The sequence below is a fragment of the Lithobates pipiens genome, unplaced genomic scaffold (genome assembly GCF_037356315.1).
Source record: "Lithobates pipiens isolate NorthernLeopardFrog02 unplaced genomic scaffold, aLitPip1_a1.2 Scaffold_16, whole genome shotgun sequence".
NCBI lineage: Eukaryota > Metazoa > Chordata > Amphibia > Anura > Ranidae > Lithobates > Lithobates pipiens.
The window spans coordinates 652,867,663-652,885,045 of NW_027507748.1; the positions used below are offsets into that span (position 1 = coordinate 652,867,663).

The following is a 17,383-nucleotide window of genomic DNA, read 5'->3' on the forward strand; positions in this document are numbered from 1 at the left end:
GAGAGGAGAGGAGAGACTGGGCGAGAGAGGAGGAGGAGGAGGAGGAGGAGGAGGAGGAGGAGGAGGAGGAGGAGGAGGAGGAGGAGGAGGACGAGGACGAGGACGAGGACGAGGACGAGGACGAGGACGAGGACGAGGACGAGGACGAGGACGAGGACGAGGACGAGGACGAGGACGAGGACGAGGACGAGGACGAGGACGAGGACGAGGAGGACGAGGAGGAGGAGGAGGAGGAGAGGAGGAGGAGGAGGAGGAGGAGGAATGCTGCCTATGACCCCCACCGTCAAACATGGAGGTGGAAACATTATGCTTTGGGGGTGTTTTTCTGCTAAGGGGACAGGACAACTTCACCGGATCAAAGGGACGATGGGCGGGGCCATGGTAGATTGATTTAAATCATACTTTTTAAAGAGAAACCATCATCTCTGTCCCAGAGCAGCTCCTCCTCTGACCCGCTGTTGATTTACCAACAGTCCCATTTACTTTAATGGAACGGCTAGTGATGCGGCAGTGACACAAGGCGAGGGACGTGGCGGCAGCAGGCGAGTGGATGTCCGCTAACGGACGCTGTCATGATGGATCTGAAATGACAGGTGCTCTTTAAATGTAAAGACCCATTCTTGCTGGTAGTTAGAATATTTAATATTTGCAAACAAAATAAAAAAGGTTTCCTACTTAGAATAAGCCGTCAGGTTAAATATTCCCAAACTGGGTCTCTTTTATGGATTGCTGACATTTTGCTCCTCAAGGGAGGAATAAAGCTCTTCAAGATATGTGCAGAGAGATCACAAGGTTTGTCAGCTGCTTAGGTTTCACTTTTGTTTTTTACTGCTTGCCCTTCCTCCTCACACTTAGAGCCTGGTACAGATGCATTTTTCTTCAAATAATCATACAGTTTGTAGTGTACATAGCTTTCCAAAACAATGGGATAAAAGGAATATTCCTGAACTTTGTTTCATCTCATGGTTACTGTGAAATTGTGTGAATGCATCAATGCAATGCACGTTATCTCAGCTTGCAGAGCTTGGATTCATTGAAGGACTTTACCAAAATGTAAATATTGCAGAATATACAGCCTCATGCTATATAACCAAGCTCAATTTAATGCTGAATAAACTAAAATTATTAATGTATCTTTTTAGATTGGTTTTAATATGCCTTTGGAGTAGAAAATCAATTTGATAAAAACAAGAAAAAAAAAAAAAAAAGCACACAATTTAAATAGATTTTTATCCACCCTGGACGGGGCCCACAACGTATCCTCAAATCTTGGGTGAGAAGTCCCTTCCCTCAGCCAATGCATTGGAAATGGGTCTTGGATGGGTGACAATGACCCAAAAACACACAGCCAAGACAACAAAGGAGTGGCTGAAGAATAAGCACATTAAGGTCCTGGAGTGATCTAGCCAGTCTCCAGACCTTAATCCCACAGAAAATATGTGGAGGGAGCTGAATGTTCGAGTTAAACATCAGCCCCAAAACACTGACTGGGAGAGGATCTGCAGAGAAGTGGGCCGAAAACCCTCCTGAGATGTGTGCAAACCTGGTGGCCAACTACAAGAAAGTCTGATCTCTGATTGGGTTTACCATCAAGTACTAAGTCATGAGTTGAAGGGGTCAAATAAATGATTAAACTCATTAAAATTCTTTTATAAAATGTAGGCCAATATGTATTTTGCTGCATATTTTTGTTTAAAAAAAAAAATCCCAATAAGCGTATCTTGATTGGTTTGCACAAAAAGGTATAGCATCTACAAACTCTGGGATATTATTTTTTACTAGCAATGGCATCATCCAGCGACTTATAGCGGGACTGAGATATTGCAGTGGACATTGACACTTTTTGGGGACCAGCAACACTAATAGTGATCAGTGCTAAAAATATGCACTGTCACTGTACTGACTCTGGCTGGGAAGGGGTTATCAGGGGCGATCAAAGTGTTAACTGTGTTCCTAGCCTGTGATTTTCTAAACTGGGAGGAGCTTTTACTAGGAGGAAGACATAGATCCATGTCCCTGCTTTTAAGAGACACAGGATCCATGCATTCCCTCCTGTCAGAACAGCGGACTGCAATGTTTGCACTCTGTCGGATAAATCGGCGGGTGCTGGTGGACATAGAGTCTGCACCCTGTAGCAGTAAAACTGCAATCGGACAGACCCTAAGCAGTTACATTTACAAAGTTGCCATCTAAACCAGAGTAATAGCAATAAGTTGGCTACACAGAGCCCAGCAGCAACGAGCAATAATCTAATACAAGGGCAACTACACACAAGGTGGCATAGCCTTTATCAGAAATAACCAGAATCCGTAGCTAAAAACATAACTGGCTTCAGTGGTTACTTATCTGGGATACACAAAATTGATCATAGCTCAAGGATCCCCCCAGCACCGTCTGAAGGAACCTTGGGATCCCAAGGAACCATGGTGAGAAATGCTGCCCTTAATGGCACTTTCAGATTACACAGAGTACTTTGGACCAACCTCAGAGTTTCACACAAAGGCTACATAATCTTGCAAGACAAACTCTGTTATTCAACATCTTAGGGCCCCCATGGTCAGGTATTGTTGTGCTGTGGAATTAAAGAGATACTAAAATCTTGTTTTTTACTGTTTAAAAAACAAACATGTTATACTTGCCTGCTTGGTGTAATAGTTTTGCACAGAACAGCCCAGATCCTCCTCTTCTTGGGTTCTTCGTCGGTACTCCTGGGCCCTTCCCCCATGCCCCCCACAGAAAGCAGCTTGCTATGGGGGCACCTGAGCCGAGCTGTGTGTGTCAATTCAGACACAGAGCCCAGGCTTGGCCTCGCCTCCTCATTTGCTCACTGACTTCTTAGCCAATAAGGGAGAGTCCCCAGACAGCCAGGGCTCTTATGCAATATTGCTGGATCAAGATGGGGCTTGGGTAATTGTTAGGGGGGCTGTTGCACACTTTATCTTAATGCATAGCATGCATGAAGATTTAAAAAAAAAAAATCTGCCTTTAGAACCACTTTAAAGCGGAGGTCCACCTTAAAATGGACCTTCCGCTCATCGGATTCCTCCCCCCCTCCGGCGCCACAATTGGCACCTTTCAGGGGGGAGGGGGGTGCAGTTACCTGGATAATCCAGGTAACTGCACCCACTTCCGGGCTAGCTCTCTGCGGAAAGGGGCGTACATTATGCCCCCTTCCGCAAGTGCCCGCCCCCTTCCGCAAGTGCCCCGCTGCCTGCTGGGAAACACACAGATCCCAGAGGCAGTGGGGACCGTCCTCATTGCGCAGCGTGGCTCGCGCATGCGCAGTAGGGAACCGGGAAATGAAGCCGAAAGGCTCCACTTCCTGATTCCCATACCCAAGATGGCGGCGGCAGCACTCGAGTGTCGATCTAGAGATCGACTTCGGGTGCCGACATCGCGGGCGCGCTGGACAGGTAAGTGTCACTATTTTAAAAGTCAGCAGCTGCAGTATTTGTAGCTGCTGACTTTAAAAAAAAAAAAAAAAAAAAAAAAACGCGGAGTCCCGGCGGACTCCCGCTTTAACGTATATATAGAAATGTAAGATATATGGGGAGATGCTACGGAACCCCAGATTTTCTCTCTTTCTGCAACAGAACCCAGACGATCTTCGCTTCACAAATGAAATGCACTGAAAAGAAAATGGTCACGTGTGCGACCCACCATTACATTGCTGTACGATTTCCAGCAGCAGGAGGTCAAGTGTTCCAAACAGGACTCTGCACTCTCCTTTCAGCCCCACATCCAATCACTTTCCAAAGCTTACCGCCTCAACCACCACAACATCTCCAAAATACGCCCCGTCCTAACCAATGACACCACAAAAGCTCCTAATCCACTCTCTGGTGTTTTCTCACCTCGACTACTCCAACTCCCTCCTCATTGGGTTACCTTTACATAGGCTATTGGCTGGTACACAAGATCAGAAAATTGTACGAAAAATACCGTTTTCAAAGCGATCATCTGATAATAGTACACAGCTTTAATTTTTACTGATATGAGGCCCGGGTACCATTTAATTCGGCCAAAAGACACTCTTTGAATGGATCCGGTCAGCATGGCTGGCCCCAGCAAGGATTGCTCCAGTGGAGCTCAGCACATCTTTACTCGTGACCAACACCTTAGACACTGGCAAAAAAACGGAGGTACTCCCAGTAGTGGGAGGAGTTATATAGAGAGGGCACTTTTTGTCTAGGGCGTGCCAGTGTCCATCACCTGAAGGTGGACCTATAACCCACATAGTAACTACTATGGCTCTGTGTCCCTTGATGTACGATAATACACTACAACATTATTTCACTTCCGAATTTTTATTCTGCCGTACAAGAATTTTCGTAACTTTCCATTTACGATATGGAAAAAAAAAAAAAAAAAAAAAAAAAAAGCACGATTTGTCCAGTAATCTCATCATGTGTACCAGGCATATTCCCCTCACCCCCCTTCAGTCCACCATGAATGCTGCTGCCAGATTCCTCCACCTTACGAGCCACTCTGTGTCCGCTACCCCTCTCTGCCAATCCCTCCGACAGCCACACCCCCAACAAATTACATTCACAAAACTAACAACTTACTAAGCCATCCACAACTTGGCCCCCCAGCTACATCACCAATTGCTTGCCGACCAGTCGCCTTCGTTATACGGCGGCAAGTCGGGCGGATTCGATTACAGAGGCAGAACACGTGGAACAGCCTAACCAAAAATATAGGTAGAAGAATATAGATTGGCCTAAAATGATGAATCATGAAATTTGTTTTTCTTAGATTACATTTTTTGGATATGCATTATAGCAAAAACTCCATTTTTCTTCTTCAAAATTGTCAATCTTTGTTTATAGCACAAAAAATAAAAAACACAGGTGATCAAATAGCACCAAAAGAAAGCTCCATTTATGGGCCTGAAGTGGCTAACCTAGTCTCAAAATAGCAAATCGTTCTCTTTGTTCCTCCCAAGAACGCCTGTTCTCTAGCTCCCTCATCAACTCCTCTATGCTCGACTCCAGAACTTCTCCCATCCTATGGAATTCCCTACCCCAATGTGTCAGACTATCTCCTACTCAGTGGGATGCAGTTGGCTGCAGGCAGTAAAAAGACAGTTGCGCTGCATTTTTGCTAACCCCCACATGCTGCAAAGGCAGCCTGCTGTCCTACCTTGCAAAAATGATCCTCCACAGAGCATTTAGTGGGCAGCACCGTTCTCCGAATGTGACCAATCAAGAGAAAGGGGCCACCCCACAACTACATCCAATTGCAGTGCAGGCTTTTAGGGGCTATAACAGGCAGTGACATAACACCTTTGCACTGCCTGCCAAATGCCTCTGAAAAGCAATCCTTCATGGATCACTCTTTAGAGGGCTACCGCTAGTGCAAAATGAGCCTTTAGAAGGCATTTTTACACTCGTAACCTGTGTAAGGTTACCTTCTCCACCAGCCACCAATTAGGGTTGCACTGATACCAAGCATTTGCACAAGTACTTGTACCCGTGCAAATGCTTCATCCAATACCTGGGCAGTCAGGGATGATCGGTGTGGCTGGTGGGGGGGGTGGGGTTTACAAGCACAGATCTCCCTGTATAGCTTTCAATAAAGCAGCCAACAGCCACTACTAACAGTCCATGTGCCATCAGTGCTGCATATTAGTGCTACTGTCACGACAAAAATATATATAAAAATTATATTATATATATATATATATTTTTTTTTTTTTTTTTTTTTAAATATCGGTACTTTTACTCAGTCTTAAAAAAAGTGGTATCAGTGCCAAAGACATGCTGGTAGGTTAATTAAACCCTGTCCAAAAAACTTGGCCATAATATGTGTATGTCAATGTTGTAAGTGCGTCGGGACCCTACAGGTTAAAGGACCGCATAAAAAAAGCTGTAGATGGACACCGGTGGCAAGAAAGTGCCCTGAGATGATTCAGTTCGCATAGGTAGCGCTATACAAGTCATTCATTCAGTGCAACCCCACCACCAATATAAAGGGTCCCTTCCACTACTGACCACCAATGCAAGAGGGCACAATTTTCACTGCAGTTCTACAGGACATTATTTGCTTCTAACATCCCCCTTTCTACGCCTCTACTCCGCTCTGATTTAGCAGGTGATCTGTTCAGATTCCCTGTTGAATGGAGCAGACAAGACCCCCAAGGCCAGGTTCACACTATTGTGTAGGGTCCCCCGCAAACAGTTAGCATCAGCAGGAGATTTTGAAAGGCTCTCTATGGAGTCAGTTCGCACGTCTCCGCTGCGGCTCCGGCACGAATTTGCCAGGAGCCCTGTGCGTCTTTTGGTCCGCTTCAGGTCTGAATTCAGCCAAAAATTCGGGCTGAAATCTGACCTGAAAACGGTGAACCAGGACGCACCGAACCCCTGCTGGGAGCCGCATGATAATATAGTGTGAAACCTGCCTGATGGAGTGTTCACAATGTATGGTATCCTACCGCTCCTCTAAAAAGCAACCCGCATTGGATCACTTTCAGAGGGCATTTGATATCTCACATCTGTTTTAACCCTCAAAATGCTGAACCACCATGCCGCAACACAGTTGCAGTACAGCCTGCCAAAAGGGTAATTTAACTTTTTACAGCATGGGCACCAGCCCTGAACAGCTGTATTGCCTTGTTCAGGTGGGTGGTCCATAAAAACACATCTCATCCACCTTTCCTTTTCCACCCCCTTGTGAACGAGCCCCAACTGCGGCAATATGTTTACTTTAAAAAGGAGAAACATTTGTGTAAACCCAGGTAGGATATTTAGAAAGTTGCAATTAACCAGGAAAAATTACAAAATGACCAAAATGTACCAATGGCCATTTATGGAGATATCTGGGGTATATATACACTTTTCTTCATCAATTTAGGGTCAATATGTATTCTGCTACATATTTTTGGAAAAAAATCCCAATAAGTGTATATTGATTGGTTTGCACAAAAGTGATAGTGTCTACAAAATAGGGAATATATGGCTTTTTTTTTTTAACTTGCAATGGCAGTGATCGGCGATTTTTAGCAGGACTGCAACATTGCAGCAGACAGATTGGACACACAGCCGACACTTTTTTGGGAACCAGTGACATTACAGTAATCAGTGCTAAAAATATGCAATGACACTGTATAAATTACACTGGCAGGGAAGGGGTGAACACCAGGGGCAAAGGGTTACGCGTATTCCCCAATTGTGCTTTCTTACTGTGCAGGGGGGGGTGGGCTCACTGCATGGACACTAGTGATGCAACGGATCAAAAAAAAACTCACGGATCGGATCATTCCTCAGATCGGATCATTTTTCGGATCAGCAAATAACTGAATTTGCAAAAACCTGTGAAAATTCCACCACCATATATATAGTCCCCACTGTAATGGACATCTCAGTAATATCCACGTCATCTCCCCCACTGTATACTGGCCGAGTATGGCTGGGTATGGCTGAGCATGGCAGGGTATTGAGGGATGGTTGAGCATGGATGGACGCGACTGCAATGGTCACAGAGCAGCGCTGTGGGCGCTATAGATCCAGCCCACAGAGCTGCTTCCATCTGATCTCTCCCCTCCACTGTACAGATCAGTACACAGAGGGGAGAGGAACCGGCATCATGACATGACGCCATGACTTACAAGTGATCAATCCGTCATTTGATGGAGCGATCACATTTAAACGGCCGCTGGGTGTACCAAGATGGCTGCCGCTCTTAAGGCCGAGGCAGCGGAGCACCTTACGCGGATCGTGGGGTGTGCCGATTCAAACGGGTTGACCCGTTCCTGATTAGCAGAAACAACGAATCAGTGTCCATGCCTGACAGAACAGCAGGTGGTCAGCAGTGTCTTCTGGGCCTGCTGATAGCCCCCCCTGCGGCCAATCAGAGCGTGGTTGCGGCTCTGGCGGCACGCCCCCCCCCCCTGGTCACTATATAAGAAAAAAAAATCACATACAGGTACATGATTTGCGTTATAGAGCCACCTTGCCGCAGTATATGTACGGCTGGCGGTCAGGAAGTGGTTAAAAGAAGTGCAGCATCGATCCGCTGCTGCATCTGTCCCTTTTACCTGAGAAATGAGCAATCAAAGACTGCCGATCACTCAGGTCTTGGGTCTGCTCTGAGCACATAGCAGTGACTGTCAGTCACAGACTCATTACTCCTCCAGCTCTCACTGCTGGTCAGGCATTTGGCCAGATAGACATTGTCAGAATCCCTAAAGAGCCTGGATCGGCTCTGTGACATCAGGCGACAGTGGACTTCTGGCACGCTGTTGGCCGATTCTGGGTTACAGGAGTGCAGAACAAAGTGCACTCCTTTTGACCTACAGGATAAGTATAGCCAGAAGAGCTTTGGCCATACTTTTTTAAGCTGGCCATACATGGATGAAAATTTGATCCACATATGGGATGGGCACTGTGGTTGTATAGAAGTCGATCTACCAGTCAACTTCTGCACAACTGCCCTGTTTTGCTCCACACAAACAGCAGTTTAGGCTATAGCCTGCATTGCTGATCACTGTATTCTGCTGGCAGGGAAGTCTCCCCTTTGTCAGAATGCAATGACACAATGAGAGGAATCCTCCATCCACCTTCAATGTATGGATGGGGGAAATTGGGTCAGTGTTTTTTTTTTTCCCCCAGGTTCATTAAAAAAGTGTATAGGTTGCCTTAACGGTGCCCGTTCCAAGCAGGCACCCCCCCCCCCCCCCCCGGTTACTTTGCATAAGGGTACAGGATCCAAAAGATCGTGAGGATCACTGTAGAAGCAGCAGCTACCACAGAGGTTCTCCACTTCCACCAGGAGTTGACCAGGTTTGGACCATGTATACATAAAAAAAATAAGCCATACCTGGAGTTCACCTTTAATACTCTAAGGACCTTATGCACAACTAGGAAAACAGGAAGATCATAAATGTATAAATCAATTATTTTAACACTGAAAAACACACACACACACACACACACACACACACACACACACACCAAGCCCTTACTTAAAAATATACTATCCTTTTCCTTTAAGGTTTCGTGGACCTTGAAAGTCACCGCCATCTACCCAGCCTCTCCTCAGTCTTTATGGCCAACAATATAAATAGGTCTTGCCCTACTAAATATAGATTGCTGATACAATGTGAAATCTCTCAGGCTCTGTGTCTTTTATCTCCAGCTATTGAAGACACGGAATTTCTATCTCCAGATTAGTGAATGGCAGAACTTTTTTTTTTTTTTTTTTTTTTTAATGCAACTTGTGCTGTAACAGATCATTAAAAACAACCCCATTTCTAACCTGCAAGTGCAAACTCTCATACTGCGCACAAGTCAGCAGTTCAGCAAGCAAAACAATGAAATGCCGAGTCTAAAGTACACTGAAGATTGTTAAAAAAAAAAAAAAAGTTGTGAATGCTTATGGAAATTTCTGGCCCCGCTGCAGATTAAAGTTTTATTTATCCATGAGAAGGGCTTTTAACAAACGCTGAGAACTATGACAAATCACAGAGTTGCTTTTCGAGCAGAGAGAGCGAGAAAGAGAGAGCGCCTGGGTGGCCATGGGCAGAGGGAAGTTCGTTTGTGATCATCATATTGGGGGAAGGGAAGTGTTACCTCCTCCATCCACAAACTAAAGACAGACACTTCTATGTACATCCAAAGGGTGGTCTCTATATACTTACAATCTATATACCACACAACTATTTTTTAGTTGGAAGTAGCAGCAACCATTGGACTTGCAAAGCTTTTTTTTTTTTCAATAAATCAACTGCAATCCATCAGTAAATTGATTCCAAATTAGTAGCTCTTAGATCCGTCCTAAAAACATTCCTATACTTCCAAGTTCTTTTTAAAGGCAGGCCCCTCCCCCTGGATCTATTCCCTCCTGCGTTCCACCCTGGGGCCAACAACGGGAAAGCTGGAAGCCAGGACTGATCTTCTACAAAACAAATCGCACTCCCCCCCCCCTTTTAAATTTAATTGGTTGAGCCCCTGAGGAGGAGGAAAAAAAAAAACACACACACACACACACACACACACACACACACACACACACACACACACACACACACACACCCCAAGCTAAACCAATTTAGAAAGTGATGAAAACAGAAAAGACTTGCACGAAGAGGTCCTAACTGCTCTACAAGAAAACTTTTCATTTAACTGACTTTAATATATTTTTATACTTGAAGACATGTAACAGATTTGTTTCCATACTGGAAGACATTTGTTTTTTGTTGTCATATACTGGAATAGGACATTTAACTCAACCACCGCCCCCCCTTTTTACTAGACTTGGACATTTAACTATTTTCACTATTATAATACATTTAAGTGATTTTATTCAAGTAGATAAGTGCATAACGTTTCAAGTTGTGAACCAACAGCTCCATACACAATATAAAGCAGTTTCAGAGTACTTGGTCAATTGAATTTAATAATATTTCCCTTTCTGAAAAGTCCTAAATAATCAAAACATGTTTGTTCAACTCTATAACCCTGGAAAATAAAAGTGTGTGTATTGTGTAATAATATATACACACACGATTTTATTTTATTTTTTTAAAGTGTGTGTAACACATATGGTTGGTTACCTATTTAGTTTGAAAAAAAAAAAAAAAAATAGATGATTAACAGCATTTTATTTTTGCTAAAAAGTTCTAAAATGAACACATCTTTGCCCACTCCTACAACCCTGAAATCAAGCTTGGCTACCAATCCAGTTTAGAGAAAAAAAATAAAATGTAAATCCCGTTCTTCAGAAATTTTTACTAAACTGAAACGTTTCAATTCTAAAAAGCCAAGCGCTTCTCCTCTCATTTCCAGATCTACAAGAGCACGCTTGTGTCCACATTAAACAAAGCCTTTTGGAAAACGTTAGATTCCATAGCCAGAGGTGAGATCTGGATCCAAGCGGAATTCCAAGTTTTCTGCTAGACAGGTTTTAAATAGCTGGCGGTACCGTCCTCTCTCTCTCTCTCTCTCGCTCTCTCCCAACCCCCCCCCCCATTGCCTCCAGCAGTGTCCGATCTCCTGTTTCAAAACTGCAACTAATAGTCTGGTGCATTCAGAGTGTGCAGACCAGACTCAGCAAAGTCCCGAAGAGGAATCAAAACAAACCACTCATACACGGTCAAAGTTAACGTCATCCGAAGGGATTAAAACTGGGAAAAAAAAAGGTCTCAACCTAAAAACAATATGGTGAATGGAAAAAAATAAAATAAAAAGGATTTGTTTTGCAGGAAGACTGCAGATGTGGAAGGCACTCAAGGAGTTAAGTCTTAAAGGCTGAGCTGAAAGATCAGAGGCAGCTAGGGAACAACCATATAAAGCTATTAATAAATGACTTCCAGAGCACCATTACTACACAGGACCCGCAGTATAAAGCCCAGCTCCCTTCTCCTCCCCCACCTTCTCCCTCTCAGATGTGGGAGTTACAGGACTGTACATGCAAACTTCTCCACCCCCCACCCACCCACCACACTGCCTCCAGCTAGGAGTGGAAGAAGCCGCTTTGGCCCTGGAGAGAAATGGAGACGGATTGCTTGTTGCTGTTACTTTTTCACTCAAAAGCAACTTCTGGAATCACGCGGGCAATTCACAGTCACCAAACCGGCAACCACCCCTCTTCCCGACACCTTCAAAAACTTCAAGAGCCTGACAATTAAAGTCCATTCGTTTGTTTACTTTTAATTATGATTCATCCCCCATCAAATCATTCTCTGCATCTATTACCTTTTGTACCACCACCCCCTCCCTTTAGAATGTAAGCTCTATGAGCAGGGCCCTCCCGTCCCTTCTGGAATTGTGCTGTCCCCCCTTTACATTGTAAAGCGCTGCGTAAACTGTTGACGCTTTATAACTCGTGTATAATAATAATTTAAAGCTGAAAATTTGTGATTCTGTTACCAGTTTGGTAAAGTTGCATTGTTCAAGACAAACCCGCTAAACTTTAAATCAAGTTTCTACATTTAGCAGAAAACGTTGACGGGTTCCTTTAATCAGAGTACAGATCTCATCCAGCTGGTTGAGTCTGATTATTTTGGGGTAGTAAATCTTTGCAGTTTAGTCTCACCCTTAAACCCCCCCTTATAACTGCAGAGGCAGCAGCCGGGGGTTTTTACAAATGCCACGTCCATGAGGCTTTGTTTTTCGTGGCTGTGGTAGAAATTATACCCCCATGTTTGCGGTTGCAGCATCGAGGGGTATAAGCAGGCGAAGAAGGGATACAACTCCTCCGCACTGCCTGTCAAATGCCCTCTGAAGAGCGATCCAAACAGATCGCTCTCCAGAGACCAAAGCTCATGTGAGCAAGCCCATAGGCCAAGCTCACTTGAGTGTTGACTGAAATACTTACAGCATTAGTTTGTGTTTTGTGCAAATTTCAGAAACATTAAAGCCATTTATGAAGCACTCGGAACGCGCTGGGGAAAAGTCCAGCCCCCCAAATATAGCGCTCTGCAAACACACACCAGATACCTTGGGCCCTGTGCATGCCATAACTAGGGATGAGCTCACATACTCCGATCCCAGTCAGGACACACTTGAGCAATACCCGCCAGGAAGCTCTCATTGCACCGGGCCAATCATTAGTGGCTGACGCATTATCCACGCCACATGTTAACACACCCCTTATATGTGTGCGGCTGCAGGATTTGGAATGCCACCGCTAGTTATGACTGGCCAAATACAGAAAGAGCTTGATGGCGGGATCACTGCAGGTGGGTCCAGATTAGAAACAGAACACACCCGGGCTCAAGAGCTACAAATGCAAGAGACGTGAAAGCCCAAGTTCTAGATGGGGCCTGTTCACACTGCTGCGCTCTGCAAAAATCTAAAGAAAAAAATAAAATAAAAATGCTCTGGTCCATTTTTGTCTAATTAAAAGGGTCCCTAGGTAACCACAAAGACCCCCTCAATGCCCATGTATGGGTTCTCAGCCCCTAACAAGCCCATTAGGGAGTCTAGAGACGATAAACACAGTGTGTACTGAAGGCCGCCTTCACACTTCGGGAGCCTTCCAAACCTAGCGACTTCCAATGACCGCATGGAAGCTTCGCAACTTGTAACGCCAAACATTGTAGGCAAGAACAAAACGAATACAAAGACACACAAAACGCACAGCGTGTACCAGACCGCTCCCCGCTCATGTATAGCAGGCAGTCCATGATTGGAGAGGTCCTCCTACCCCGGTGTGACCGAGTTATTGGTGGCCCAGGCGATGGTCCTGTCAATGTTCTGCTGGGTAGCGAGGCCGGGCTCACACCTATGCAGGGTGCTCCTGACACGTTTTGCATTTTTTGGGATGTGTGCCGCCATGCGGGAGAAACCAGCAAGAACACATCAAAAAAAGCAAGCACTGCGTTCTTTCATGCAATTCCACCGCGTTTCCACTGAAGCCTATGGAACCAAAAATGCAACCTTCTGCGGGCAAAGTCCCTGACCCTTTCCAAAAAAATAAATAAAATAAAATTTAAAAACACAAAGATGTGAATGTGACCCATAGGAAACCATGTTACATGGACTGTAGTTTGTTTCTGCAAAACACAAAAAGGTGTGGGCCAGGCCTCATAGTGGGTCAGTGACTAGAATGGAGGGGAAAGTTGTGAATCAACACTGACAGCCAAAGCCAATATCACCCCGATACAGTCAAGAAGATATAAGGGGGGGGGGGGGAATGTATCAGAAAGTAAACTCAGTTTTGGTAAAGGCCCAGCAAGACTCAGAGTCAATAGGCCCGCAGTGCCTGGTGTAGTGTACGGGGATGCTGGGCCAAACATCTGCTTTTGGGGGTGACCCCCCCTCCCCCCCAAATTATAACCACTCTCAAATATCATCTCCGTCCACAGTTAAAGACGACAGCCACCAAATTCCATCACATCATCTCCATGTAAAGGGGGGGTGGGGGCAAGCTAAGGTTACAGCAGGAACCCCTCCCCCCAAACCATTAGCCCCTCCCCCATAGTTCATATGAACAGGATGGATTACATTGTGTCCAGTGCCCCCCCACAGGTCCTCACCTCCTGGAACACCAGAGTAGTCCAAGCATTCTTCTCAATCTACACCCCCCCCCCCCAACCAAGTCTCAGCGCCCCCTACAGGCTGTGATGTCGTCACCAGCACCCCCTCCATTTAGGGAGGTCCAATTTCAATCAGCAACCCAAGACATGGGAAACCAATGGCAGAACAGCAGGAAGTCAGGTGACCAGCGCATCCCTCATAGGTGAGCACCCCATTCCATCAACTGTGAGGAGATCTGTGTGCACCCCACCCTCCCCATAGTCAGGGGACCATTCAGAACCCCAAATCCACAAGGTGACCATGCAGCATCCCCCACAAGTCACCTGACCGCTAAGCAAACCTCCCTCCCAGAAGGTGACCACTAAACCCCATATAATTGGATTGCCACTCAGCACCCCAACACCACCCCCTCGTCAGGTGACCAGTAAGCAACCCCCCTCCCAGAAGGTTACCACTAAACCCCCCCCACCCCCCAAGTTGGATTGTGACTCAGCAACCCCAAAACCATTGCCATAGGTGACCACTCAGCATCCCCCATTCCAGTCAGGTGACCAGTGTGCCCTCCAAAAAGGTGACCACTAACCAACCTCCCCCCTCAGTCACATGACCAGTGTGCCCCCATCCAGTGTCAGGTGACCATTTGGGACCCCCAAGTCAGCTGTCCTGTGTGACCCCCTTAGGTAACCACTAAGCACCCTAATCAGATTACTTTTGTGCCCCCCTTAGGTGACCATTCAGAACTCCAATCCACAAGGGGACCATTCATCAGCCCCACAAGTCAGCTGACCGCTAAACAACCCCCCCAGGTGACCACTAAGCAAACCCCCTCCCAGTCAGGTGACCAGTGTGCCCCCCCCCCAAAAAAAAAGTTGACCACTAAGCACCACCCCCCATAGTCAGGTAGGTGCCCAGTCCCCCCCCCCCCCCCCCAGCCCTGTGTCCGGTGCCGAGGAGCCCCCCCTGGCGGTGTACCTGGCGGGAGTGGGACTTGGGCTCGGGCTGTTTGAAGAAGGAGTCGGGAAGTTTCCTCATCCTCATAGGTAAGGTTTGGGGCACGTTGGCGGTTTTGGGGTTCATGACGGCGTTGAAGAGCGCCTCCAGGTCCGTCTCCGAGTCCCCCCGCACATGGACGATCTGGTGTCCGGCCGGGGGCGGCTGAGGGGCCGACGAGGAGTTCTGCTGGGCTCCGCTCTCCATCATTCTACGGGCGATATTAAGTAATCCGAGAAGGGGGCGCTCACTGTCCGAGCATGTCACCTCCCGGGGGGGCCCGCTCTCCTGTCCCGGGGCCCCGACCACCGATCCGAACTCCACCACTCACTGCGACTAAAACTTTCCTCACATCCCAGCGGGAGCCAACAAACTTTTCCCGCACCACGTGACCCTCCGCCACGGGACACGCCCAGCCATGGGAGCCGCCCAGGGCGGGAGGGGCATGCTTGGCAAACCACGCCCACTCCGCCGCTGTGCGGACAGGAGGGGCGGGGCTGGGGGAGGGAGACCACCCGGGACTGTGAGCTCAGAGCTCCGTGTATGGGGAGGAGGGGGGCGCTCATCACACCGCGGCTCTTCCCCATCTACGGCGACACCGAATACCTTCTCTGCAACTTTTTCTTTAAATCAGTATTTTTTTGCTAGAAAATTACTTAGAACCCCAAAACATTATATATATATATATATATATATATATATATATATATATATATATATATGTTGTAGCAAAGACCCCAGAGAATAAAATGGCGATCGTTGCAATATTTTATTTCACACTGTATTTGCCATGGCAATTTTTGGGGAATTTTTATTTATTTTTTTAATTTAAAAAAAAAACAGTGAAGTTATCTCAACTTTTTTGTATAATGTGAAAGATGATGTTACTCCAAGTAAATAACAATAACCAATATGTGAGGGACGCGGGTGTCAGATCCCTTCCCTCCTCACTAACCCGTGACGAAGGACCGGCCAACCTCACACCACGCTGTCACTTACATAACAATGCCACTTACGTAACAATGCGCCCAGCACAAAGATTTTCCATCTAGCAGGACCACAATCTAGGTGCCAGCCACCTGAGAGCGATTGTCACCAGGCTAATCAAACAATTAACCCTTTAACTGTCAAAAAAGTCAGCCCTCACCGCCACTGACTTTTGTGAAGTGTCAGAACTCCCATCAACTTCAAAAGCCCTCACCGGACCCCACCAATCTTAACAACCTACGTCCCATCTTCTTACCCAACTTCTCCTCCAAATTTCCCGAAAGACTCGTCTACAGCCGACTGAGCGACCATCTGACCATGAACAAGCTTCTTGATCCCCTTCAGTCCGGATTTCGCCCTCAACACTCCGCAGAAACTTAAAAATCTCAAATGACCTAAAGCTCTCCTTAAATTCTCAAATGACCTGCTAACGGCTAAAACCAGTGGACGCTAGAGCTGCACGATTCTGGCCAAAATGAGAATCATTATTTTTTTGCTTAGAATAAAAAAATCACGATTCTCGCAACATAAAATCTTTCACATTATACAAAAAAATAAATGGGCTAACTTTACTGGTTAGTTTTTTTTTTTTTTTTTAATTCATTAAAGTAACAAAAAAAAAAAATTGCATTTGAAAGACCGCTGCACAAATACAGTGTGACATAAAATATTGCAACAACCACCATTTTATTCTCTAGGGTGTCTACTAAAAATATATATATCTCCTTCCCGCCGAGTGTACGCAGATATGCGTACTCGGCTTTCGGTGGTTATACCAGGATGATGCCCGCAGCTGCAGGCATCATCCCAGTACCGTTATTTAGAGCGGGCGGCTCCGAGGATAACAACCGATGCAACTAAAAGCGTCTCAGTTGTTATCCCGGAGGAGCAGGAGGGGGTGTCTCCTCCTCCCTCTGCTCCGCACTTCCCGGGCCTCCTCCATCGCCTATCAGTGGCACCTGTCAGTGCCCATTAGTACCGCCTATTAGTGCCACCTATCAGTGCAGCCTCATCAGTGCCCACCAGTGCCACCTCATTAGTGCACACCATTGCCGTCTCAGTGTCCATCAGTGCCCATCAGTGCAGCCTCATCAGTGCACATCAGTGAAGGAGAAAAACTTTTTTATTTCTTTATCACGTAATAGTAAACATCTCTTGAAATAGGAGTAGGACATGGCAGGTCCTCTTTATTGAGAGATCTGGGGTCAAAAAGACCCCAGATCTCTTATTTACCTTTAATAGCAAAGAAATAAATAAATTAAATTTTACCTTTAGGCCGGGTTCACACTGCTGCGGGGGGAGATCCGGATGTGATTCGCACCGCACTGCAGTGCAAATCACATCCGATCTCCGTAGCGATGTGAGTTCAGCCATACTGAATTCGCATCGCTCCCGCAGCAAACTCGCACGGGACCCTTTTTTTT

General features: G+C 46.2%; 1 protein-coding gene across 4 annotated transcripts in view; it reads right to left on the reverse strand.

Moving 5' to 3' along the window:
- YAP1 (Yes1 associated transcriptional regulator) overlaps positions 1-15,377 on the reverse strand; it is a 94,652-nt gene extending 79,275 nt beyond the window's left edge. For 2 of the 4 annotated variants that reach the window (XM_077484393.1, XM_077484392.1), the window contains exon 1: positions 14,955-15,376. In XM_077484393.1, the coding sequence (XP_077340519.1) occupies positions 14,955-15,182 (228 nt within the window). In that variant the 5' untranslated portion in view covers positions 15,183-15,376. Of the gene's footprint in view, positions 1-14,954 lie in introns of all 4 variants that reach the window. The other 2 variants (XM_077484394.1, XM_077484391.1) reach the window with 2 other exon arrangements.
- Between the last annotated feature and the right edge of the window lie 2,006 nt (positions 15,378-17,383).